This window comes from Rhinolophus sinicus, linkage group LG13, assembly GCF_036562045.2.
Source record: "Rhinolophus sinicus isolate RSC01 linkage group LG13, ASM3656204v1, whole genome shotgun sequence".
Taxonomy (NCBI): Eukaryota; Metazoa; Chordata; class Mammalia; order Chiroptera; family Rhinolophidae; genus Rhinolophus; species Rhinolophus sinicus.
In genome coordinates, this window is record NC_133762.1 from 31,048,557 (window position 1) to 31,075,531 (window position 26,975).

General features: G+C 43.4%; 1 protein-coding gene across 18 annotated transcripts in view; it reads left to right on the top strand.

Annotated features, from left to right (window-relative positions):
* Positions 1-26,975, top strand: part of PTPRT (protein tyrosine phosphatase receptor type T) — a 1,016,018-nt gene that overhangs the window by 889,112 nt on the left and 99,931 nt on the right. For 11 of the 18 annotated variants that reach the window (XM_074318304.1, XM_074318305.1, XM_074318309.1 and 8 more), the window contains one exon: positions 6,060-6,208. In XM_074318304.1, coding sequence (XP_074174405.1) covers positions 6,060-6,208 — 149 coding nt within the window. Of the gene's footprint in view, positions 1-6,049; positions 6,209-26,975 lie in introns of all 18 variants that reach the window. The other 7 variants (XM_074318312.1, XM_074318303.1, XM_074318302.1 and 4 more) reach the window with 1 other exon arrangement.

Here is a 26,975-nt window from a genome sequence, read left to right on the forward strand (position 1 = left end):
GTGTGTTAAGTGCTATGCCACCCTGCCTCCTGACATACGAGAACGCGGTGTGTTCTCCTAATAAACCCTGCACATGTCCACATACACTTTGACCCTATTGACTGATGTGGTGTTGCCCCACCACAGCCTCATTGACAGTAATTCTGCATTAGTGGGGTTCGGATTAGTGAGGTTTCACTGCCTTCATCAGGGATGAGAATCATGTGTCCGATGGACTGAATTTGCACTTCTGATTTTATCCCAAAAAGAGAGGTGGAGGAAAGTTGAATCAGCAGTCCTGAGCTGGCAGGCAGAAAGCTGGGCTGGGGCCTGTGGCTTCCACTAATGTGTTGTGTGCCTGGGCTCAGCCCTTCTTCTGTCCAGGACTCCGTTTCTTCTTCTGTACAATGAGAGGATGGCGCAGTCCCCTTCCATTTCCGGTGTGTGATCCAGTCATGGCAGCACAGTCGCATCCTAGCTTGAAGAGTATAATACTAGCTTTTAACAGGAGTAGAGTCTCAGCTGAGTGTTTTCTCGTGCATTTCCTATGGGCTGACATATTTCTCTGGCTCCAGGATTCCCATTGTCATGTGGTCCCAGGACAGTCTGTGTGGAGATGCAAACAGAGGATGAGTCAGGGAAGGAGCCCTCTGGTGGGGGCGGGGGAGGGGGAGAATGCCTGATCAGTGCCTTCCCGGGAGAGTGGGCATGGCTCTTCACATCCAGGGAAGAGCCCTAGGTGGAACCCCCAAGACTCTCCCCCAATGGGCTGAGGCCTCCTTTTCTCAGCCCAGAATATTCAAAGGTTTTGCAGAATCCACATGCTGGAATCCCCTACCACCTCCTTTCCAGGTGGTTTCTCAGTCTCTGCTTGAACTCCTCCAATGAGGGGGAGCTCTTTACTTCCAAAAACCTATACAGGGCAGGGGTCATGTCTGGCTCTTCACATCACAGCCTCCTTCCTTCTAGCAGCCATCGATACAAAGCAGGTGCTCATTAAATATTTTCCAACAACTTAATGAGCAAAGAGAAAGAAACTAATAAGATTGAGGGGGAGACAAAGACTTCTAAGGATAGGGGGCATTTGAGTTGGGCCTTAAAAGGTGAAGAGAAGGTTTCCACAGGAGAAAAAAAAAAGAGAAGTGCAATTCAGGCGTTAGGCACTTCCAAAAGAGACCCATGGGGTTTTACTTTGCTAAAAATGCCTTCCTTTTGTCAAGCCGACCTGGTACTAATTCTGGCCCCTGAGACCACACAGAGCCGGACATCGGATGTGGGGCGAGAGCATTCCTGGATATTCCCTCTGCCTGAGAAATACCCCTGTTTGTCTCAGACACTCCTCTCCTGGCATGATTTCAGGAACCTCCACTGCCCTGCAGTCAGCCTCTCCCTCGAGCCAGTCCACTTGCCACTCTCCCTTATAAAGACTGGTGCTCAGAATAAATCACAGGACTCACAGGCCATCATGGGCACTTCCCCTGCCACCTACCCTCGTTCAGCTAACAAGCAAAGGTCGGAGAAACCTCGGTGATCCATTAGAAGAAAGAATGCCAGCCAAGAGCTGCGGCCACATCACATGTCCCCACCTGTCAGAAGCAGTGTACTTCTGACTGCTATGTCTTAAAACATTCTTCAGCTCTAGAAATGAACCTGCAGAGGCACAGCTTTTTGCCAGCTTTTGGTACCCCCTGCTGGTGGAATTGTGTGACCCAATTGCAAGAATCTCAGAACAAGGAGAAAAAGAAAATTCCAAGTTTGTAGAGTCACAGGTATTTAAGTCTTGAAGGATCTGAGGATTCCATGTATTATGTGACTATTTTATGAGGGTTTTTTTTGTTTTGTTTTGTTTTAATTCTACAGCTATGGCTATTCTGTGGGCTCTGAGGGGGGGAAATCTCTGACTTTTCCATTCCATTAATTTTTCAAACATCCCAAGAGTTTTGTGACAACCACAGTAAGGAAATGCTAAGTTGTTAGCCAGAAATACTCGTAAGTATAAATAGTCCAGGTCACAAAATAATTTCATGCAGGTTTTTCTTCCTCTTTCCTTGGATGTGTCTTTCTTGAAAGTGGTTATAATTTGCAGTCAGAGCAGGAGGACAATCTTTTCTACACTCCAAACTGTAGAGTTTTAAATATAAATTTGTACAACGAATTTATTGAGCACCGGCTAGGTGCCAGACACTAAGCAAGAAATTGGAGTAGGTGCAAGAAGTCAAAAGCCCTTCATTCAAGAGGTTCTTGCCCTAGTGGGTGGGAGGGTTGAATCACTGCAATTGGACCAGTCAAGTGCTTAGTTGACATGGCAGTGAAGCCTTTCCTGGTCTCCTGACAGGGCGCAAACCAGCTATTAGCTCTCTCACAGCTCCACATATTTCTCCTTCTTGGCTTGTATCACCTTTGTGATTTTATATGTATTCTGCATTACATGAAGCTGTTTAGTGCCTATCTCTGCTATTAGTCTCTGTGTTCTGTGCAGATCAAGGTCATGTCTGGTTTTTGTCACTAGAATCTTCTTACACCTAGCAGACGTTGGTACATGTAGGTGCTCAATAAATATTTGTTCAATGGGTGAGTCAACCAAGAAGAGAAAACCCCAAATCTGTCTAGAGGACACCTCGAGAAGATGTGACATTGGAAGGCTACTGAGCCTTGAAGGATGAAGAGGGGGTGGCCAGTGGAGAAGAATGGAGGCATATTGAGGATTATATATTATTGAGGAATGGTAGCAGGCGGAAGGTGAGGTAGTTGGTGTTTCCTAAGAGGAGATACGTGTGGAAGATAAGGCTGAGTTGAAGCCTGGAGCCATAGTCTGATGGGTCTCATATGCCCTCCTCACAACTTTGGATTTCCCCGTCTCTGAAGAAAAAAGGGGGGAGGGACTCAATTAACCCTTATGGCTATAGGAATGAATATGATTTTTCTGTATTACTGAGAGGGTATTTCTTTTTTACATACGTACTTACATTTTGAATTCTGACAGAATATAAAGATAGATCCCCAAACCGTGGTTTTTTTGTTTGTTTTATTTTCCTCTATCCCCTCCATTCCCACTTTGCAGCTGTGTTTCCCTGTTGCTCAAACACCTGTCTATACACTTTTAAATTATCATACAGCATCATTTTCCCCATGAACCTGTTGTGTCAACCGTGGACTAAGCACTGGGAATATCATGTGTCAGTTTTGACAACTCAGTTAGTTGTCCAATGTTTAAATACATGTTTTGGAGAGGCTTGGTTTTTCATATTTTTAATGCAGGTATTCAGAGCTGCCCAGACATTCCTGTAAAATGCCATTTTTCATAAAGGCAGCGAGGCTTTTATTATTGTTATTATTATCCTTTTGGAAACCAATGATTTGTGCCAAAGACAACTCTCTCCATATTATTTTACCCTGAATGGAATGAGATTGGTTAGGAGTTCTGCCCCTGAGGAAATATCAGAGTCTCCAATACATACTCATGTACAGTTTTCAAGTTTACTCTCTTATCAGATTTCCTTTTATTTCCTGCTGGGGCCATGTGAGCAGAGCAGGAATGGAAGCAAAGGAGCTGCTGTATATCTTTTCAAATTTATGATTAAGAAGGTCACATATACATTTTTAAACATTTTCCTTTTTGATAATAAATGAGGAATAAAACTTTGAAATGTCATCAGAATTACTCACTTTTCCTTCATTGACGTTCCTCCCTCCCTGTCTGATTGCCTGCTGCTGGTGAGAAAAGGCACCACTGATCCAAGGCTTCATGTCCTGTTGCTTTTCTGTTTGCCTGGAATAGTTTCACTAGTGGAACCATATGCTAGGGGCCAAAGCATTATAATCAAAAGATGCATTCCTATTCCTGGGTACCCTGCTTTCCCTGGGCCAATGGCGGGTGGGGGCGGGGGAGAATTCCACTTTCGGCTGCATTTGTGTTCACATCGTGGCCAATTGAGGGAGGTAAAGTCTCCTTCTTCTCTTCTCAGTGGGGATTTCCTGGATCCATATTCTCTCCATTCTTCTCCACTCTGCTCTCTCCTTCCACAGCTAGAGCTGTATGGACTCCACGTCTGGGTTCAGCTAAGGAGAGCCAGGTAGCGGATCGGGGGAGAGGAGAGGGTGTCATCAGGGCATTTATGCCTCTGGTTCCCTCCTTGTGAAGTCACCCAGCATTGGTTGGCTCCTTCAAGAGAAGGCCACTCCTGTGCGCGTGGCCTCCTCTTCAGGGCTCTGCCTTGTTGGGTTCTGGGTACTACTTCCTCCACGTCCCTGCTGGATACACGGGTGGGAAACAGCTCTCTGGTCACCATAATCATACTTCGGGTTCCCTTACACCCTTCTCCCCTTTGTCAGTGGTCCTTTTATGCATGAATTCTTCTTAGATTATCCTCATTTGAATGTGCCATCTGCCATTCTTTTGTGCATTCTCCACCTAGATCAAGGGCCCCATGTGAAGGAAGGTACTATCCCACAATCAAACCAGAATTGATCCTAGATGAACTCCTCTAAAATACTTCGAAGTCTGGGTTCATCCTTTCATTTAATACCTATGACAGGGGGATCATTAGCTCCTGAAACTGCCTATTTCATGATCAAGTGCGCTCAACTTGGAAAATGATTTCCTACATGACACTGCAGTTGACCTTGCTGGGACATCTGTTCTTTCTGTGTTGAGACACCAAGATTGACTGTGAAGTCAAGTCCTGTGAAAAATGTAGCAAGAGACTTGGACAAATTTACCTTCAATATATTTAGTGTGCAACCCATAGCCTTTCATATCCTAGGAATATAGTAACTATATTTAGATGCGTAAATGTTGGGGAAACTCAGAGAGACCATGTTGGGTTTTCATACATATTTGAAGAACTGTCATATGCAAGAGGGGTTAGTCATATTTTTATATCTCTTATGGTGATCTAAGACAAATCAGTTGAAATTGAAGGGAAGTAGATTTCAAAGCCATATGAAGAAGGACTTTTTAACCCTTCAGCTCCCTGATGAGGGGTCAAACTCTCCATCACTTGATATAATCCAGGGATTGCATAGTGGGGCTGTGGGAGGAAGACTCAGGCATTGGAATATAGTTGGACCAGTAGTGATGACATGAAAACAGAGTAGCAGCTGCCACGAGTTGAGTGTTCGCTTTGTACCAGCCACTGTACTTTGTGTGCTTCATACGTTATCTCATTGAATCCTCACAACCCTAGGAGGTTGGTTCTGTTATTTGCCATCATATACAGAGGAAGAGTTCAGAGCTTAAAGAGGTTTAGGAATTTGCCCTGGGTCATGTAACCCACAGATGGTGGAGGTAGGATTTGAACCCAGATCTCCTGCTGCCACAACTGATGGCTTTCACCTCCAATGGACAGTACCCGAAGAACCTGGAGAATCTGATGGTCATGCACAGGCCCAGACCCTAAACCCAGGCCTCTGTGTTTTGTTTTGTTTTTATTTTTAGCTCTCCAAATAATTCTAATTTACACCAGCATTTGAAAACTACTGCTCTAAACTGGTATTATTATGAATGCCCACTGGTTCTGAGGGTCTATCATTCCTATGGGAATAGCTATGCCTCAAGTTCAACTTTAACTTTTCTCCTTTTGAGCTGCAGACTCACTAACTTCCACCCTCACCCACCACCCACCACCAGCCCTTACTTGAATCTACCATTGTTTGGTGGGTTATTTCATGAGCTCAGTTCCTGGGAAAGGCCAAATGCCTTTTAAATTTCATTCAGAGCCATGGGAACAGAAAGAGCAATCAGGCCTCTCATTTCCTTTGACAGGAGAGTGGGGGAAGCAGCATGCAAGTCTCGTTGATTTCCCGTTCTAAGCTCAACTAAAGAGCGCACCCATAGTTTGGGGTGAGGCAGGATGAGTCTCCTGTTTCTGAGTAAATGGAAGCCACTGATGGTTTCGGGAGGACTTGGGTTTATCCCACCTTGACATTGAAGTACCCACCTTGACTCTGTTTCTGGAGGCTGAGCCAGGTTTGGGGCTTGAGGATGACGGGTGGGGAAGGAGAACAAACTGATCTTCCCAATGTTTGAATGCAACTGGCACCATCTGACTGTGATTTTTCCCCTTGCACATGTCCCAAAGGAAGCTGGCCAAGAAGCAGAAGGAGACACAGAGTGGAGCCCAGAGGGAGATGAGACCCGTGGCCTCAGCGGACAAGCCCACCACCAAGCTCAGTGCCAGCCACAACGATGAAGGCTTCTCCTCCAGCTCTCAGGACGTTAACGGATTTAGTAAGTTGAACCTTGAGGAAGGGGCCATCTGTGGGCCAACTTTACCCTGGTACCTCTGCTGTGGAGCCCTCACAGTGGTCAGGTGCTGTAGCGTGTGGAGTTAGGATGCTTCCCCAGGATGGTCCAGGATGACGGTTCTCCCTGGCAAACCCTTGGGGCTATCCATCCCAAGGCGAAAAGGAGAATTGAAGAGTCTACCTTAAAGCAGATAGAAATGGGAGCAAGCCAGTTTAACTGCTTGTAGACATACATGGAGACAGGTGAAAACTAATAATAGTGAAAAAAGAGGAGGAGGACATGGTGATGCCCTTAAGGAGAAAAACATGCCATCTTGAATTGAGCGTCTTACAGTTTTCAAAACCATGTTTCACGTAAACCACGTAAGGTAGATGAGGCGTGGATTATTGCTGTCTCCTCTTTGAATGCTTAGGAAAGTGAGATTCAGTGAAACAACTTCTCCAAAGTCCCATGGCTGATGCGTAACCCATTCAGACCTGGAAGCCATGCCTCCCAAACCTCGGCCAGTTCTGAGCTGTAACCAGTGTTCCAAGTGGCACTCAGTCAAGAACACCTGAGCCCTCCTGCAGAGTTAATGAAGGATCCCGAGCCAACAGAAGTGACTAAGATTTCAGGGTTGACCCTCATCCAAAGGACAACCACCCAACTGGTGACCTAAAGTTACCTTGGCAATCACACTCTAGAGAGCTGGCTGTTATTCTTATCTTTCTGTAAATTAGTTCTTTTCCTGGGTTTAATAGCTAGATTTCCCAGCCTCTACCCCACATTAGGGGATGCAGGAAATCTAAAGGAATGGGAGCAGGGACAAATGATCTTCACACGCTGCCAGTGGCAAATGGAAGAAACCGTATTTTATAAAAATCACTTTATTAGGATCAGTGTGGGATGATGGGGGTCTATGAGAGGATGAAGAAAGGAAGGAAACAAACACTTACTGACCACCTTGCTCCTCACCACAGCCAGTGTTCCTATTACCATTTTATAGATAAGGTACCCAAGCCACAGTGTGTTTGGCTGACCTTCCCAGAGTTCCACCTGATGGATCCAGGACCTAAGGGTAACTCAGACCTGTGATTCCTAACCTCCAGCACAGAACCAACCCATCTGAGGCGGTTTTCAAAATACACACATCTGGGCCCCACACCTTACCCACTAAATCAAAGTCTCCCGAGGGAAGAGGGGTAGGAAGATGACAACGGGTAGGGTGGGGTGTGGATTTTGTAAAAGCCACTCTGGGTTCTTATGGGCACACTGGTTAAGAACGCTGAACTTCAAGGGAGGCAATGGCTCGTTCAAATATTGACGTGCTGCCTTGGGAAAGAGAGATTACTTTCAACCTATAAAAATGTTGGAAAAAAATAGTAAAATGAATACTCATTTACCCGTTACCTTGATTCACCAGTTGTTCACGTTTGTGATATTTCCACTTCCTCTCTCTCTCTCTCTCTCTCTCTCTCTCTCTAGTATATATATATACACACACACACATATATATAATGGTTCAGAAATATATATATTTATATATTAATAAATATAATTTATATATTTATACATATAATTTTCATATATTTACAAATATAATATAGTATATATAACTCTATATACTATATTATATATTTATGTATGAATATACATATATATATATATTTCTGAACCATTTAAAATTAAGTTGCAGACAGCGTTACACTCTACTTCCAGAGAATTCAGCATGTTTCCTTAAAACAAGGACAGCTCTTCAGCATAACCACAATAAAACTACCTTACCTGAGAAATGTCACCTTACCTCAATATCTAATACACCAACCTATAGTTGAATTTCCTTAATGGCCCTAAAATGTTTATTATTGTCATTGTTATTATTTTAATCCAGGATCCAATCAACGTGCTCACACCATATTTGATCATCCTGTCTCTTTCATCTAGAACAGCCCTCCCACCTTTATTTATCTTTCAGGATGCTGACATGTTCAGAAAGTTTAGGCTGGATGTCCCATAGAGTGTTCCACAATCCAGATTTACCTGTTTTTTTCCATCATGATTACTTTCAGGTTAAATGCGTTGGCAAAAATACGATGTAGGTGAGGTTGTGTTCTTCTGTTTGTATCGTATCGATAGACACATGCTATCATTTTGCCCATTATGGACGATGCTAAGTCTGAGTGCCTCTTAAGGTTGAGTAACAGCTTTTAAAGACAAAGCCTAATGGTACGTACTAATTATTTTCATGAGCAGATATTTAACTTCCTTTTTTCTCAGAGGACAGAGCAAGTTTGCAGTCTGCCTACCCACAAAGCCAGTCCTTTTTCCATCCTCAACTCAGCTGAATGGCTGGGATTCATACACTCCCTAAGGACCAGGAGAGGCAGAAAAGGGGTTGATGAGGAAATGGGCTTGGTGTGTCCTTAAAGAAAGGCCCATCCTGCGCACCCCAGCCTCTGGCTGTATTAACTGGTCACTGACCTCCTGCTTTTGGCCTAGGGTCAAGAAAGTTGATTAGCAAACCTAGCTGACCAGGCGTTAACCTTTCACCCCAAATCTTTCCTGCACAGGCCAGCCTTCTTTGCATTTGTAAAAATGTCCCAGAGGACTCTGAATGCCAACAAGATTATGGTCAAAGATGCATGAAAATCATTGTGACCTCAAAGTTGTAGGTATTTGATCTTAAGCTTTCCGATCTGAAGTGAAAACCTGGGTCATACCGATTTCTTGGATTTCAAGGGCAAACGTCACCACCATTTTCCCCGTGGGCTAAAACTTAGACCCTTAAAGGGAAAGCACCCAAGACTGAGGTAGATTAGCCAGCCAGAGAGGAACAGGAAACATGTCATATGGAATCTAATTAGATGTTTTAAAGTCCAGAGACGGTGTTTCCAAATGATTGATACATATATGTGTTTTATATATATGCACACACAGACATATACACATGTAGACATATACATGTTTACACATATAATACATGTCTATATGTCTATATGCGTATAGACATATACGTATATTCATTATAATGATATTGTTTTTAAAAAGAAAAATTTTGATGTTATACTCAATTATTAAGACATTTTGCATTTGTTTGAGTCAATCAATATTTTAGGACTCCTGTGCCTCTAGTTTTCTCAGGTTACAGCCACAAACATGCCCTGGGGATTCTTTTGAATGCCCTGGAATGCATCAGGTACCTTTTAGAATGCCTTGTGGAACCACTGGAATAAGCTTTGAGGAAGAAAAAAAATGTAAGTAGTGCTTACTCTAGAGATGTAGAAATTGCTTCTGAAATCACCCTGATGTCTGTAAAATTGAATCTATTTTTGAGGCATTAGGGAAGGGACTGTCTGGTTTCTGCATCAGTGTGTTTAGGAGGCCCTGAGATTATTTGCAAATGTTGCAGACACACCGAGAAAGGCAGAGCACAAGACTAGATGTCACATTGGAAAAGATTACAGGAGCACGTGCCCTGAGCAATTATGTCACTATTGACCAGGAGGGCCCTGGCCGATTCAAACTCTGCATCTCCCTGCAGAGGTTTATTTTCTGGGTTTTTCTGTTCCAAGTCACTGCTAAATTCTGCACTATCCGTTCAATCAAGCCTCCCAATTTTGGGTTAGGAACTGTGACCTTCAGGTGGCAAAGAATGATGGGGCTTTGTTGTCTGGGTCATTGTTTTCAAATGCTTTGACATTCTTGAAACAAGGAGTGCATGACACATTTCAAGGACAAACCATGTGCATTGTTTTCAGTTTAAAGAAGGGGTGGCTTTAATTAAGTAATCTGATTTTGATCTTCTTGTTCTGTGTACCCGATTGTTATTATTGTTATTTTATTTTTTTCTCAGATCTTTTCACTCCCTGCAATCATTTTCTGGGTCTTTCTTTCTATATCCGTGCTTCAATCTTCTTCTTTATATCTTTTATTCATAGTGTCATCCTTTCCTTGTTCGTTTTCAGTCCAAGTCAAAATGCTTCAAAACCAATCCCTGTTGAATCCCTATGATATGGGCCTTGGTTGTTCGCCTTTCCCATAATGGCATTTGACAGACTCACTTGCCCATTGGGTACCATTAGTTAAGTCCATCTTCACTTTTATGATTCTATTCTATTGAAGGGTTCCATGTCTGGTGGGTGAAGGCACTCCATCTCTAGGCACTGAGCCTGTAAGCTCTTTGCTAAGAAAGGAAGCAGGCATGGCTAAAGCCTTGGAGGTCGGCTTCAATGGCCATTTTCTGAGCTCTTAGTGCATGCTAGTTCCTGCGCCATGAATCTTGGGCACAGTTTGGGGGAGGGCATCATTATGAAAATAGATAAAAAGGGGCATCTTTTCACAAATAATAAATCTTTCTACTTATAAGTTTTCCATAGTTTACAAAAGTCCTTTTACAAAACACTGGAGCCATAGATCCTTATTCCTGCGCTAGGAGATAGCTAGTAGGTTTATTATTAGCCTCATTTTAGAGATGGGGAAACTGAGGTTCAGAGAGACTCCATTCGCCAAATGACACAGACATTTGCACAGTCATGGTAAGGATCCATTTCTCCTGACATAAGTTACGTTTTACCTACCTAGTTCTCCAAAGAATTTGGGAAAATATCCAATCAAAGTACCTACAATAAAATATAAGGGAAATAAGTAATCGGGATCAGGAAAACGTACACAAAGATAGTAAGAAGGTCAAGGCCAGGTTATAATAAAATGTAATTATATTAGGTTAAAAATTAATCTACATGTGCAGGCTGGTAAGTTTCAAATTCCAGTGTGGCTCCGAGCTTCCCAGTAGCAAAAGAGGAAAATAACTTTTATTGGCACCTACTATGTGCTTGAGCTTATGCTTTATGTAAATCACATTCTTAAGCCTTCTAGAAACCCTATAAATTCATGTTATTCCCATTTTGTAAATGAGGAAACTTAGTTTCGGACAGCTGAAGTAAAGAAGCCCAGTCATACACATAGAGTAGGGATGGGATTGAAAGCACAATGGGGTTATCTGATTCGAAAACCCATGTTGCTTCTCCTGGACCATCAATGGTAGCCCACCACTTACTGGTCTCCTGGAGCGAGGCCACTGAGACTGGAAGAGAGGTTAGTGCTGCTTCTCTCCCGATGGTCAGCCAGCTTTTCTACCACGTGGGCCAAAGCTGCTAGTACAGCTGTCTGTATCCTGCATGGAGGCCTGGGGCCAGGCGCTGGCCTGCAGCCAATCAGATTCCCATAAGGTGCCAGGCTCTGTGATAAGCATGTTCAAACACGGTTTCTTAGTCCATCCTCCCGATAACCCCGTGCACTTGGTATGTTTATGAAACCAATTTTACAGTTGAGGGAACTGGTACTCTGAGATAATACAAGACCTTTCTTGAGTCACATGACGAATAGAGAGTGAGGTCTAGACCCCAAACCAAATGTCCTACTTTCAAAACCAAGTGTCTTTGTCTTTCCTCTAACCTTTGGCTTTCTCTCCACCACAAAGCCGGGTGAGGAGAGGAAGGAGATCAAGGTGAAGAGCCTTGCTGGCTGGGAGGACAGTACCTCCTCTTGGTTCCTCTGTCCACCTCAGAGCCCGAAAGTCCTGTGGCAGGAAGCCAGCTGCCCAGAGGATGCTCTCAGGCAGGATCTATGGGAACGGTCCCGCCAGGAGCTTCTTAGGGACTGTAGACCGAATGTCCCATGCTCAGGAATTCCTGAGCTGGACCAAGCCTTGGATAGATAGAAACAGAGATGAGCATGGAATGGCCCCTGCCCACAGAGAACTTGAAGCCTGGTGGGGGAGACAGGTGGTCCAGCAGTGGGCATCTTTGCACAGCCCAACGGGGGCTGCAGTAGCAGTCTGCAAAAAGAGCCACAGGCCCCTCCCCTGCCTTTGTACCTCCACTGTGACCCAAAATATACCTGGTAGGCAGCACGCAATAGCCTCGGGAGATATTTGCTGCTGATGAGGAGGTTGGGCCCTGAAGCCTGTTACCCTCTCCATCTTTCAGCCCACACACCTCATAAAAGGATTTTTCTTGGGGGCAAATCAGGAAATGTTCATGCTCAGTGCCCCACAGGGCGGTTTGGCAGAGATGGGGCGGGCAGAGGGAAGCACCTGGCAAACTTTTAACCTGATTATTTTGGGAACATGTTATATAACTAAAGCAATTCAAATAAGAAAGACAGATCCTGACTTTAAAAATGTAGTGAGGATTGGCTGTGGTTATAGTAACCTCAGGAAGACCCCTTAACCCTTTCAGGAGGATGGTGAGTCAGCCAGAGAAATGGGTCTCTGGAAAAATTGGCCTGACCATGGCCTTTCTCGAGGAAACTATGGACTTGATAACATGTGAAGTTAAGGATTGTTAATGATACCTTCCCTTTGTTCAGTAGCTTCTCGGGGGCAGTCATTGTGGTAGGTACTATTCATGCAGTATCTATGAGGTTGGTGCAAAAGTAATTGTGGTTTTTGCAATTATTTTTAACCTTGTAAACCACAATTACTTTTGCAGCAACCTAATATAATCCTCAAAACACTGCAACCAGGTAGGAATTACTATCCTGATGTCATAAATAAGGAAACCCAAGCTCAGTGAAGTTAAATTACATTTCTGCTGCCCCATCTTTGCAATACCCCAATTTGACTTTCCCCTGTTTTGCTTAAAAGCTTTCAGTGGCTCCTTGTTGACCCTGGGGTAAAGGCGAAAATCCTAAAAATGAATTACTGGGCCCTTCATGGTTGCTGACCCGTATATACTCTGACGATTGTCCAATTCTGCGGCCTGATTCTGAGATTTGTTTGAATGAACAAATGAATGAATGAGATGTTGTAGCTCCAAGCCCGTATCTGGTTCCGACTCTTCTGGTGATGAATTCTGTCTTCTTTTAAGCTGAAGCCTGCCCTCTGTAACTTCCATCCATTCCCCCTGTTTTTACACAGGAGCATGTATTGTTGGTCAGCACCCATATGCTGGGCCTTGTCTGCCCTCTGGTGTCACACAGGGTAATGAAATCAGTCCTTTTCTTCCTGCATCTCCCACCCTTTCCCCAACTCTTGGACTCCTGGCCACCTACGTGCCCTGCAGGTCCTTCCCTCTGGCTAAGCAGCACCTACATCAGCCATCAGCCTTCTTCCGGGTGCATGTCTGTTGTCCAGTCTGCTCAAAATCTTGATTGGAACCTCTGTCTCTATTTGGTTCATGTCCTTGGAGTGTGTGGTTTCCAAGACAAATGTGACCCTCTACGCTGGGCCGAATTACCTGAAGTTCAGAGAGCAGCCTTCACCCTCACGCTGAATTCCAAACCTGGGTTCCGAGTACACTGCTCATGTTTGAACGAACCTCCAAGTGTCTGTCACATATCTGCCTAATGCAACGCTCCTAACTCCCAACTAGGGCTGCCTCATTCAGCCTAGGGGAAGATTACTGTGGGGACCCAAGTAGAGGACTTTATATTTTCTCCAAGCTGGATCTTCTTGTCAGCTCTGACCTGGTTATCCCAGCCTACTGAGATCTCTTTGATTTCTGACTATTTCAGCCAATGAGCTCACTTAATCCTCCCAGTTTGGGGTCTCAAAATGTAATAATTATTAATATTAATAATACCAGTTATCATCTATTGAGCATTAATTATGAGTCCATTTCCAGCTGGGAGTTGTATATTCATTATCTTATCTCACTGGTATGTTGGGAGGATTAAGGAAGTTTTAGGTTATCCCTGATGATTTATAGGCGAGGAAACTGAGGTTTAAACAGTAAGCAACTTGCCTAAGTCTTCCTAGCTTTAAATAGCAGAACTGGAACTTAAACCCAGGTCTGTCTGACACCCCTAAGGCCGCAGGCATGACCACTCCACTCCCCTGCCCTCGGTAAGATACGTTATCATTCCCATTTTATGGAGAAGACACTGAAGTCCACAGACATTGACTCCTTTGCTCAAAGGCACGATTCTCAAAACGTGGTCCCCACACCAGCAGATCAACATCACCTGGGAACTTTTTGGAAGCACATTTTTTGGACCCCACCCCAGGCCTACTGAACCCCAAACTCACTGTTTTTAACAAGGTGCCCAAGTGATGCTGACACACGTTTACATTTGAGAATCACTAGCTCAGGGTAAAGCCCAGGACCGTCAGACTCCAAAGCCCTGTCCTTCATGTGACAAGCTGTCTCTAACAGTAGAGACCTAGGCAGGCACACAGGGAGAGAAAGGCTCTAACTTCCCTCCTTGTCTGGGGGGGATGCACCAGGAAGACATTGCCACTGGAGGTGCTGGACCCCAAGGCTGTTAAAGCCCGTGTGTAGCTGTGAGGGTCCCCAAGCCTGGAAGTCCCCTCTCAGCTATCTCTGGAACTTTCTTTCCTTTTGTCTGAACAGCAAACATCCTAAAAGTCAGAATGGAAGGAGTGGAAATTTACAAGGCAAAGCAATCATGAGTCACACAGTGAAACCAAGAGCTCGACAGAACATCGTGAAGATAAATTTTTTAAAATGCACAAAGTTCTCTTTGCGAGGACAATTATATTTTCTGGTTGCTCCTAAATTAAATTGAATCGAGGAGAAGAATTGAATGTTACAAGCTCTCTCCCTCCAGTTTTATTGAATATTTTACAGAGATTATTGAATATTTTTGCAATCATCCACTTGGCTGACAGGTTAAAGGACACACTTATTAAGTTCCTGGCAACTCAGAGTTGCATGGAATTGTTTATTCCTGGGAAGTGCAAAATGGAGATTTAACTGGCCTTGAGAAAGTAAACAAATTTGTCCATCACAAACAGTAGGGAGTTAAATTAAGACAAGTTTCAGAGGAAGATATTAAACTCAAAACGGGATATAATAGATAATCAAAATTAAAAGTTACCATAGATACCATTTGATTCAACCTCTTCATCTTAAAGATAAAGAATTGAGTCACAGAGCATTTTCTCAAGATCATTCATTGAATCCTTAGCAGAACCTGGACTAGAATTAGGGGCTATGGCCACCCTCATCCTTGTCTTATGGTCTCCTTCAGGAGAATAAAGTATAGTCAATAATGGTTTGTCTTCTAATATTTTCTGTAGACCCCCCAATCCAATTTCTGCACAATCAGAACCCTCTCTAATTGAATTATACTTTTCATCTCCCAGTTATGGGAGTAGCTGAGATGTTCCTTTAAATATTCATTGAATGCCTACTGTATGCCAAGAGTGTAGGGATTGTAAAGATAAATAAGACGCGGTGTCTGCCTTCGGGGATATTACTGTCCTCCAAGAGGAGACTTGTAAGTGGATTCGTTTCAATAAATGTGATAAGTGGTAGAGAAAAGGCATGTATAGTGCCCCAGAAACACTGATCATGGGCTCAGCGAGTGATTGATTCTGCCTAAGTGAGTTAGACAGTATTATCTAAGGAAATGGATTTTGATTTGGAGGAAGTGCAAGATGAAGACTGTCCCAGGTATAAGGGACAAAGGCTTGGAGGTGTAAGGGACATGATGGGCTCCGAGAAGGGGGCTTGGTGTAAAAAGTGCCCTGTTTGGAGCACATATGGCCAGTGCTGTGGCTGGAACACTCACTGAAACCTGCCAGAGGAGGGACTAACACTTGAAGCCTACTCAAATTTATCTTCCAGGATTGGCAACCTATTTGGAGACGAGTGTGATCCCAGTGTTAGGTGCCTTTCCACGTTGTTGGAACCCGGCCTCACATTCTCTTTGATTTGTATAGATTCCGTTTTGCATGGGAGATAAGTAGAGACAGCATTTTATCAGCCCTAGTACCTTTACTTTGTGAGCTGGCCCAGCCAGTTCCTCTCAATATCCTTTCAAAGAGACCTCAGTAAAGCTACAAAGCTAGAGGTGCTTTTGATAATTTATGCCAGGCCACTGTATCTTGAGAACAAAATAGAATTGTTAGGTAGACCTCGCAGGTGGTCCTGAATTACAACAGGGCACTTAGAAAGTGCTTGCTGAAGTAATCAGGGATACAGAAGTGATGTTGAAAATGTGAATACGTAGTTGCTAGGTAGCAGAATCAACGGAGCTTCCAGACCAATCTTTTTTTTATTTCTCAGCTCAAAGCTACAGCCTTGATAAATTGAAAACACAGATAATAATTCTACTAGCTAACATTTTGTGAGTAATTACTGGACAAAGTACTTTGCATGCATCGTTTCATTTCATATTCTCAACAACTCAATGGAGCAGGTTCAGGAAAGTGAGGCTCAGAGAACTTAAGTAACTTGCTCAGGGGCACACAGCTGCCAAGAAACCAAACCCGGGTTTGAACCAGGGTTTATATGGTTGACTTATCAGCAGCCCCTCCTTCTTGAAACACTTTCTTTGCTTGACTTCTACTCTCCTGGTCTTCCTTCTTCCTCCCAAGCCATTTCCTCTCTTGCTTCTTGATTGGTTCTTCCTCTTGTTTCCAACCTCTAACCATCGAAGCATCCCAGAGCTTAGTCCAGAATCTTCTATTTTCTGCTTCTACTCAGTCTAAGTGGGTGGTGATGACATTAATTGAGATAATGAGCACAGGAAAAAGCCAGATTTGGAGTAGAAGAGGGCGAGTTGATCTAGACAGGTGAAGTTTGAGGTACTGTTGAGTCACTGAAGAGATGGCAAGTGGGCGGCTGAATCTGTGGGCCTGGAGCTCAGCAGAGACATCCGGCCTGGGGATATGAATGTTTGCTACATAGTGTATACAAGAGGATTGAAGACTTTGCCATGAATAAGGAAACTGAGGCACATCATAATGAAACACATTGCCTAGGGTCACTCAGCAAGTTAATGGGAGAGCCAGGATTTGAAACAAGATTTACATGTAGGAGGGCCTATAGAAAAGCGGTCAATTAAAGCTAAGGGCAAAATGGGGGGCTGTAAATGGAGTTGGGTGACTGGTCGAAGTGCGGAAACTTCTGGTCAACCACCTGGACCCTGAGATGGAACTCAGAGTGTGTAAAGGGGTTAATGGATTCGGTGGCCTCGTGGTTCTCCACTCAGCCCGGACTATGGTTGGATCTCAGTATTTAAAGCAGAATTTTCTGATTCAAAGTAGAAATCTCAAAGCCCCTGAAGTCTGAAGGATACGTTAGTGGTTGGGAGTGGATCTACTTACCGTAGAAAGTCCATGAAGGATTCATAGGGTTGAGTCTATGACCTCAAGGTTGAGGAGCCCACCTAAAGTTCTTTCCCAGGTGGAAGATTGTCCCATGGCCCACAGACATAGGCAGCAGGTATAAGACAGCAGTAGAGGTTTGGAAAGGGGCTACCTTTAAAAAGTAGCATTTGAGGAAGTGGAAGGAAAGATGAGAGGGCTAGAGACTGGCAAAGTCCCTCTGTCCCCTGCATTATCATGAACATCATTCTTTGGATGGTCTCCTACATGTTTCAGAAGGAGGGTGTCATGATGTATAGTTACCCAGGCCGACTTTCGGGGGGACGCTCCTGACTGGGTTGAGAGAATGCCCCACACCACACCTAAAACATCTCTAACCCAAGTCTCCCTCTAGAGTACACAGATGTCGAGCGAAGAGATCCCCCAACCAAAATACTAAGTGTTGGGGACACACACAAGAAAATGGCAGTTCTACCCTCAAGAAACCCATGATACGCTAGTGAACACAGACAACAGGGATATGACATGATAGAGTAGAGAGAGAGAGAGAGAGAGAGACGTTGGTAGGAGTGTGGTGTCTGAGGAGAGGAAGCTGCCCTGGCCCATTAACCATGTGATTACTCTCCCTTCAGGATATTTACTTTTCACCTCACCAACCATGTGAGTTGACTGCTGAATTTACGGAGGCTAAATGAAAATAAAAATTCAATTTCTTGGCACTAAAACAGGAGGAGATGTGTTAGACATAACAGTAAAGATACAGTCAGCACAGGAACAATATGGATTAATCTTGACATGTTCTTTTCCCTTACACTCCGTATCCAATTCAACACCAAGTTTTGATTATTCTACACCTTCCATACACCTAGAACCCATCCACATTCACTGCCTTCATCCTTGCCCAAGTTACCAGCATCTCTTACCTCAATAAGATCCATAGTCCCTGAATAATCCTTTCATCCATTCTTGTTATTCTCTAGCCCGTGTTCTTCTTAACAGCTAGGGAGATCTATTCAAGGTGAATCCGAACATATTGCCTCATCCGTCTCTGGCTTAAAACAATTCTATGGCTTCTGATTGTTTTTAAGTTTCAAATCATTCTGACATTACTTACAGGTCTTGCCCTACCATCCTCTCCCAGGCTCTCACGTCTCACTGCCCCTTTCTCTTTGAGCTCCAGTCACTCTGCCTTCTTCTCTCAGTGCTTCACCTTTTCCACTCTCCTTCTGCCACAGGGCTTTTGTTTATACTATTGCTATATCTTGAGTATGGTGGGCAAGCTACAGCCCACTCTCTGTTTTTGTAAATAAAGTTTTGTTGCAACACAGCCATGTGTATTCGTTTAATAATTGTCTATATATAGCTGCTTCTGTGCTGTATCAGTAGACCTGAGTAATTGCTACAGAGGCCTTCTAGCCCACACAGCCTAAAATATTTACTCTGTCTCTAGCCCTTAACAGAAATGTTTTCTAACTCTTCATCTAGAGTACTGGCTATACCCACACGCTTTCCCTGATGAACTCCTTTAGATCTCAACTCTTGAATTTCTTTCATTCTTGACCCTTTTCTCCACAGAGCAGTTTGGATGTCTTTGTTAGGTGCTTTCATAGCATTTCATTCCCTTTTCCTCTCAGCACTGAGCTCATCTTCTAAATGGGTTTGTTTAAGGTCCAACCCTCTGACAGAGGGCGAGCTCCAAGAGGGAAAGGCCGTTTATGTTTTGCTTCCTACTGTATCCCCAGCATATTGCATGATGTGTAGCACAGGATGCCCCAAAATTCTTATTTAGTTGGGTGCTTAGATGGATGGATGTATAGACAGGACTCAAGCATAGCAATACTATATACTAATCAGAATAAAAAGGAATATTTAGAAATCCTAGTACAGCTAACACTATATACTGTTGTCTTGTTTTCTGCACCCAGAATTGAGTGCAGACAGAAAAAGGAATAAAAGAATGTTTTTTTGCCAGTCAGTCGATATCCAGATTTTAGCATGTCTCCCACCCCTGCTACCAACTCCTAGTCTGCCAACACTGAAGAGAATTTCACAAGCCCCTTTTTATGATTCCTGCAAAACTGGGAACTGCAGTTCAACATATCCTCAAGCATTCAACCATTGGCTGGTCTGGGAATATGATACAGTCATTCCTCCAATTATAGGAAAAGTAAAGGATAGAAGCTGATGGTCTTCAGATTCAAGTGGACTGCTATCTAGCTCCACCAGTGGAACACACAAGAAAAATAGCAAATACAGGAAACAGATGTAACAACAGATATTGGTTCACCATTGGCTGGATGGCCTCACAAGTAGCCATGGGAACATCTGGGAAAGCCCTGGGAGATAGTGGGCTCCTGTTACATGGTCCAACCTATGTGGTCATGGAGGTCTGGCTTCCCCATACCACCTGTCCAAGGAATTGAGATGTTTCTGTAGTTATTGATACCTGCTTACTAAGTAAAAAGGAAGGTTTTGGACCATGTTGGTTTACTGTGTGAGAAGAAGCCAACATGAGCTGATAGAATATCAGATGGAAATGGAAATAGGCTGCTTCAAGGAAGGAAAACATCATGGAAGAGTTGATTTTTAAAGGATGAGTGGTCAGAGTTTGTTGAGGCAGAAAGAAAGAAACACGTTATTTCTCTTTGTTTTGTTACAACATGCCATGTCAATTCTTAATGGCGTGAAACAACAACCACTATATATTGCTCCCAATTCTGTGGACCAAGAGTTTGGGCAGGGCACAGCAGGGATATCTTGTGTCTGCATGAAAACAAGAAGACTCAACTGGAGTGACTTGAGTCGCTGGAAATAATTGGGACCGTTCTCCAAGGGCCATATGTCTGGGGCTTCAGTTTTTCCTCAAGTGGCATCTGCTAAGAATGGAATACCCAAATGGCTCCTTTATTTGCACATCTGACCCCTTGGTTGACATGAGTAGAACATATGGAGCTGGCTGGCATTGCCCTCTCTCTGTGCATCTAACTTAGGCTTCCTTGTAGCAAGTCTTTGTGGTAGTCAGACTTCTTGCATGGTGGCTGACTTCCCCCAAAGTACGTGTTCCAATAAAGCCAGGAGGAATGCCAGTCTTCTTAAAAACTGGGTCCAGAACTGGCTAGCATCCCTTCTGCTGCATGGCATTATTAAAAGCAGTCACATGCCAGCCTGAGAGTGGAGAAGCAGACTCTACCTCTCAATAGGGGGAAGGGTATATGCTTATAGGAAGGGAAGGAAGTAATGGTAGTCATCTTGGAGGCAAACGACCACACTTCTAAAAGAAGAGAATACGTGTACAAAGGCACAGAGAGGTGAGCAAATCTACTTGGCTAATACAATGAAGAATAAACAGGAAGATTTTTCAAATCTTCACATTCCACTTTGATTAGAGTGATAACTCTATTACTAACACATGGTTCGCCGGGGTCTCTAACGATTTTCAGAGTCTAGAAAGAGCTCTTGCTATCTTGTGCAATTCCTTGTGAGTGTAAATTTAGTCCATAAAATACAGAGCCCAGAGACATCAGTCATGTTAACTTCTCTCCAGGGCTTGAGAGAGTATGTGGGGGACAGAGACAGATGGCGTTTTGGTCTCTGTCCAAGGTGCTGATCTTCCCTCTGGTCAGAGCGACCCTGACCCTTTTCTCAGGAATTTCCTTCCCTTGGACTTGTACTTATGAGTGTGTTGCCCTCCCTGGAGTATTTGGAGTATTAGCTCCATGGAGTCAGTAGTGGGAGATGAACCTGGAAAGATCATTGAGGACCGTGTCCGAAAGGGTCTTGAGAGTTAGAGATGTATTGAGATGTAACTAGAGAGTTAGAAATGTACTGTTTTCTGCAAGGAGCTAACACAGATTTCAAGAAGTGGAGGGCCAGGGTTGAGTCCAACTTTAGAACAACCATCCTAGTAGCAGTGAGGAGACTGTTTTGGAGTGGGAGCTAATAAGGTGAATAAAAAAGTAAGTATTGTTTCTGCATATGTGAGATTCAAGGAAAGTGACAGCACAAAATACCGGTCTATGTGGACTTTGTACACATACATCCACACTCACACTCACACATACACACACACCTGGTTATAGAATTAACAGTCACTACAACCCAGTTGGTGTGAACAGCTCTTTGCAATGAAGCAGGTGGTAGAGAGAGGATACTCTCAATAGCATTCCCTTCTGGGAAGTATTGATCCTACCTCCCTGCTTGCTCCATATTTTCTTGATCAGTCAATATTTTGATGGTTGGATGCCTGGAAATATTTGGACATGTTTGATTTTTTTTAAAATGACTGTCCTTATTCAGTTAATGTCTCATTGGGCCAGTTCAGTTTTTCCAAGGTGAAAACCCCTTTTATCTTCAGGGCCTTTGATGTAGGTTAGATGAAATTCCCTCTGATCTACAGATGTGACAGAGGCTCAGAAACTAAGGGAGTCATTCCAAACTAGCAGAGTCACTTCTGCTTCTGCTGCAGGGAAGACCCATGTGGTCCTCTACTGAGTCTTCAGCCAGCTGTGCCCTAGCAAATCCTTGCCCTTGCAAATCTAGTCCCTGGGCACTCTCTTGTTAATATCCATTCTTATTCGGTTCCATCACTCTTCTTTCAAACTGATTTATCAGCAGAGGTTTACCAAATAATTCAATGTCACTACTATGCTTTACTTACAAAATAGCTACTTGCCTAGTCTTTTCCGCAATGTAAAAATGCAAATCTCACCATGCCTATGCCCAACTAAAAGCCTGTCACTGGCTCCTCAGGATGAAGTTAAAATGCATCACATGGCCTCTGAGGCTTAGAATGATCTGAATCCTGTGTACACCTTTGGTCTCATCTTTGGCCACTCTCTGGGTTACTCAGGACAGTCCAGTCATTATTGACTTTCTCTTTAGTCTTTGAAAACACTAAGTGTTTTCCAACAGCATGGCTTCCTCAATTCTGTCCCCTCTTCCCAGAACATTCTTCCCCTCTATCATTGTTGATCCCCTATTTATCCTTCATAACTATGATGAACTGTCACCTTTTGAGGGCTTTCTAGTCTCCAATCTAAATAGTGACCTTTTTTTTTTCTAATAGCACTATGTTTTGGTCCCTCATAGCAGGCCTCACAAGTATCATGTGTGAAAATGTTTATTCGCTTAAGAGTTTTTTGGTTCATGTCTGCCTTATTCACTAGACTGTAAGTTCCAAAAGGCAGAGACCACTTCTGTTTAGGCTACTGCTATCTCTCTGGAGACCAGTACGGTGCTTGTCATATGAGAGATGCTTCATCAGTGTTTGTGGAATGAACCGTTATGCTAATTTTGTGGTAAAGATGGAGCACAATGATTCACTTTTAATGATTCTATATTTAACCAGTGGTTCTTGTGCTCTGCCCTACAAACAAGGACGGGTAGGCTTGGAGGTGACTGACGTGACTCTTAGGCTTTGATCCCTTGGTGGCAGTGGGGAGACCAGGGAGGAGAGCATTGCACTCGTCTGGGAGAGAGATAGCGGGTGCACTTTGAAACTTTATTTCTTAAGAAGTTTTACTCTTGGTGTCTTTGTCCCCGTCGTTCATTCTAAAGTCTTCATCATCAAATCCTGGCTTCCTTGGACTGCAGCCTTCAGGGCAGGCCTAGAAAACAGAAGGAACACTCTTTAGAACTACTTTCCTTACCCTCATGACCTGCCCTCTCGCCCCCAGAGGGCTCTATGCTTCCCGTGTTTTTCCTCCCCCAGCCCCCACCCCTTCTGTTTACCCCCCTACCCCCACTGCTTACCCTTCTCCAGCTGTATTCCCTTGTGTATTTTCCCACTGTCTGGGAAAATATGAAAAGTCAGCCTGTCCTTATGTATTAAGGGATATGCCTCATTGTCTTTCAAGAGGAAAGCAGAGCAAGCTAACATTTATTGAACCCTAATTATGTGCCAGAGACCATGCAGCATGTTGTACATATGTTACATTCTTTAACCGTTACAACCTATGAAGTGACAATTAGTAGTATTAAGCTTCTTTCACAAGTATAGAGATTGGGGCTCAAACAGACTGAGTAACTTGCTCAAGGTCACATACCGTGTTTCCCTGAAAATAAGACCAGGTCTTATATTAAGTTTTGCTCCAAAAGACGCATTAGGAGCAAATGTTCAGGGGGTTATGTTCAGGGGGTATCATCCTGAAAAATCATGTGAGGGCTTATTTTCCAGTTGGGTCTTATTTTCAGGGAAACATGGTAGCTAGTAAGTGGTAGACCTGGGCTTCAAACCTAATGTTTCTCTTGAGTATGATCCTATAATCTACTCCCTCCCAAATAACATGAGATATGCAGATACTTCTGAGGCCACTGGGGGGATGGCATTCTTTGATCCCAGGTTATAGACTGTTCCTTACTCCATCTGTTTCTAAGATTGCACTACTCTCTTCACTGGTTAGAGCTTAACAAGCTTCAGAGCCCTGCTGCTAGTCACTCATTCAGTAATGTTTATTCAGCACCTACTATGTGCTAGACATGTTATATTGCTCTCTAGCTACGTCAGTGAATAAAGCAGAAAAAAGTTCCCTGTCTTCATAGAACTTACATGGTAGTGGTGGTAGGGAGTGGAAGAGAGACAGGAAATAAATAATGGACAATAAAAGATAAAGATAAGAAAATTATATGATATTACGGAAAATGATAAGTGCTCTGAGAAAAACAGAGCAGGTAAGTGGTGTTGGAAGTAGTAAGTGGGGGGCGATTGCAGTATCACAGAAGATGAAATTGGACCAAAGACTTGAAAAAGATAAGATGTGTGAGCCATGTCAGAAGAATACTGTTTTTGCTAGGGGCTCCCAGGCAAGACTATGTCTGATATGTCCAAGGAAAAGCAAGGAAGTCAAGACCATGTTCCAGCTGTAAAGATCCAGAGAACAAGGTTTTAATGATGAAAAGTCTGCACTATTCTTTGTTGGACAGGACTTGGAAGTCCAAACCAGTGGACCTCATGAGAAGTATAGACTTCTCTGAATCCAGAACCTTCCAGAAAGCACCATTGTAAATAACGTTAATTCCAGATGCTTCCTAAGGTCAACAAAGACCCTTGTACCTATGAGGGCTGAGTCCATAGCCATCCTAGCCTTCTGCAGCAGAGGGCAAACCCTATAACCTTCAGTCTCATTGACTATGAGAAAACACACATCCATCTATAGACATCGCTCCTGAAGCCACCAATTTCAGGATCTCCCCGTGGTACTGATTCTGACCTTCCTTAGCCCAGGAAGGTCTGGCATTGAATCCTGCCTCCACTTTCCCATGACTGGGCTCTGCTCTGACTCCACACTGACTTGTACGGGAGGATTCCAAGTCCTCATTTAGGTTAACCGTCCATGCTAGGATGATGGTGGTTTTCCTGCCCCACCCCCAGAATCTAGTATATTTTCCCCACTCAGACTTATTCACTTGGTCCCTGCTTGGCAAGGAGCCCAGTGTAATGTCATTAAAGATGTTCGCTGGCACAGTCACTTCTGTCATTGTTTTCGAAGAGCAGTGTTTCTTTTTCAACTGATCCCAGACGGGTGAGTGTTTAGTCACCATTACAAGCCATTTATATAGCATGAAAATTTATTAGTCCATTGTTGAGCAAATTTATCACACTTTTTTACTTAGAAGAATCACTTAATTGGTGTTTTATTACTGGAATCGACTGTCAATTATGTGGCTAATTCATTTACTTAGGGAATGAATTTTTTATCTGGGGAAAGCCGTTCAAAGTGCATTGTTAACTCTTTAATGATTAAAGAATATTGTCAATGGCAATTTATGTTATAAGGAAAATCATATCATTTATTTCCCTTGAAGTATTGGATGTTGGAAAAATCTTTGGAAAAGGGTAGAGAGGGTAGTTTAGAACCTTTATGAATTAAAGACCTTTCATTAACTGAATGGTTCAGAACACTTGGCAAAGTTAAGTAAAATTAGCTGGAGGGTTGGTTTTCACTGGACCCCTTGGAATAAATTATTGTAATATAATCTTATACGTGTATATGGCTGTAATGTCTATACATGCTCTTTCATTGACATTATTTCTTTGAATTCTCACAGGAACATTGGGGAGCGACACTGGGTTTGTGGTTGCCAGTCTCTAAGATGGCCCCAATAATCCCTGCCTCCTTTTTCACATTCTTATGTAATCCCTTCCCTTCAATGCAGGCTGGATCTACTGACTAACTTCTAATGAATAGGATATGACAAAGTACTGGGATGTACTGGGATGTAACTTTCAGTATGAGGCTGGAAGAAGACCATGGCTTCCATCTTGGGTGCTCACGCTCTCATTTACTTGCTCTGTGGGAAGCCAGCTCCAATGTTGGGGGTTACCCCTTGGAGAGGTCAACTGGGCAAGGAGTGGAGGGAGGACGGACTCCAGCCAATAGCCAACAAGGCACTGAGGCCCTTCCTCCAATCACCCAAGAGAAACTTAATTTTCCAACAATCACATGAGTGAACTTGGAATCAGTTTCACTTCCAGTTGAGTCGGCAGATTTGAACATTATCTTGTGTGATAGCTTGAGGACAACCTCGTGACAGCTCTTAAGCCAGAGATACTCATTAAAGCTGCACTCAGATTTCTGACCCACAGAAACTGTGAGACAGTAGAGGTTTGTTATTTTAAGTTGCTAAGTTTGGGGATGGTTTCTTAATAGAGCAATAGATAACTGGTAGATGGCCTGACAAGTGAGATGTTATAATTTACCCAAAGCCTTTTGGGTAATAAGTGGTAGGGCCAGGATTTAACCTTGGTTCTTGAGCTGTGTTTCAATAGACAAACCTTTAGAGGTCCTTAAAGCTTTGACGTCCCACAAGTGCAACTATTCAGAGTCTGTTTCTCTGTGACAGTAACGGCCTTGTGACCTGCACACTTTCATTACCACTGGGGTTCTGGAGAAGCTGGTGAGCAGGCTTATAGGACTGGTGGTCTTGACTACGTTTCCATCAGGAATTGGATCAAAATGCCTTTTTCTGGCCCCCGGTCCCTGCCCCCATTCCCCACTGAATGATTTTAACAGTGGTTTCCAAACATGACTGACCCAAAACTAAAGCTCTTAGGTCCAGGATGTGGAGCCATGGAATGTATATTTCGTATGATCTCTGAGTGACTCTTGTACCAGGGTTTGGTCTCTGCTATATTAAACAAAGTAGGTTGGCATTTCAGTGATCACCAGCTATAATTCAGCAGCTTAGGGTCGGCCAGGCTAACCCGTGATGTGCACACCTTGCTTCATTAGTTCTTATGAGAGTGTTAAGTATCTCTTCTTCCCAGAGTAAAGGCCATGTGCTTTGGTGGCTTGAAATTTTCTGTTTAGTTGGTTTTGAACAACACTAAAGCTGTACTACCTCCATCATTCATGAAGAGCAGAAACAACCATGTTCGTTTTTTGTTTTTGTTTTTAATGAGCAACTCTAGGACCCTTAACAAATTGCATTTCTTAACTGGAAACTCCCTTAGAGACCATCTAATCTCTTGCTATTCAAAGTGAAGGCCCCTGGACCTTCTGTATTAGCATCACCCAGGAGAGTTTGTCGCAAATGCAAATCCTCAGGCTACGTGCCAGACCCACGGCATCAGAATCTGCATTTTAAATGATCTCCTGATAATGTGTGTAAAAGTTTGAGAAGTAGTGGTCTAATCCAATGCCCTAATTTTAAAGTTGAGATCCACAAAACTAATTGTATGAGACAATTTAGTGG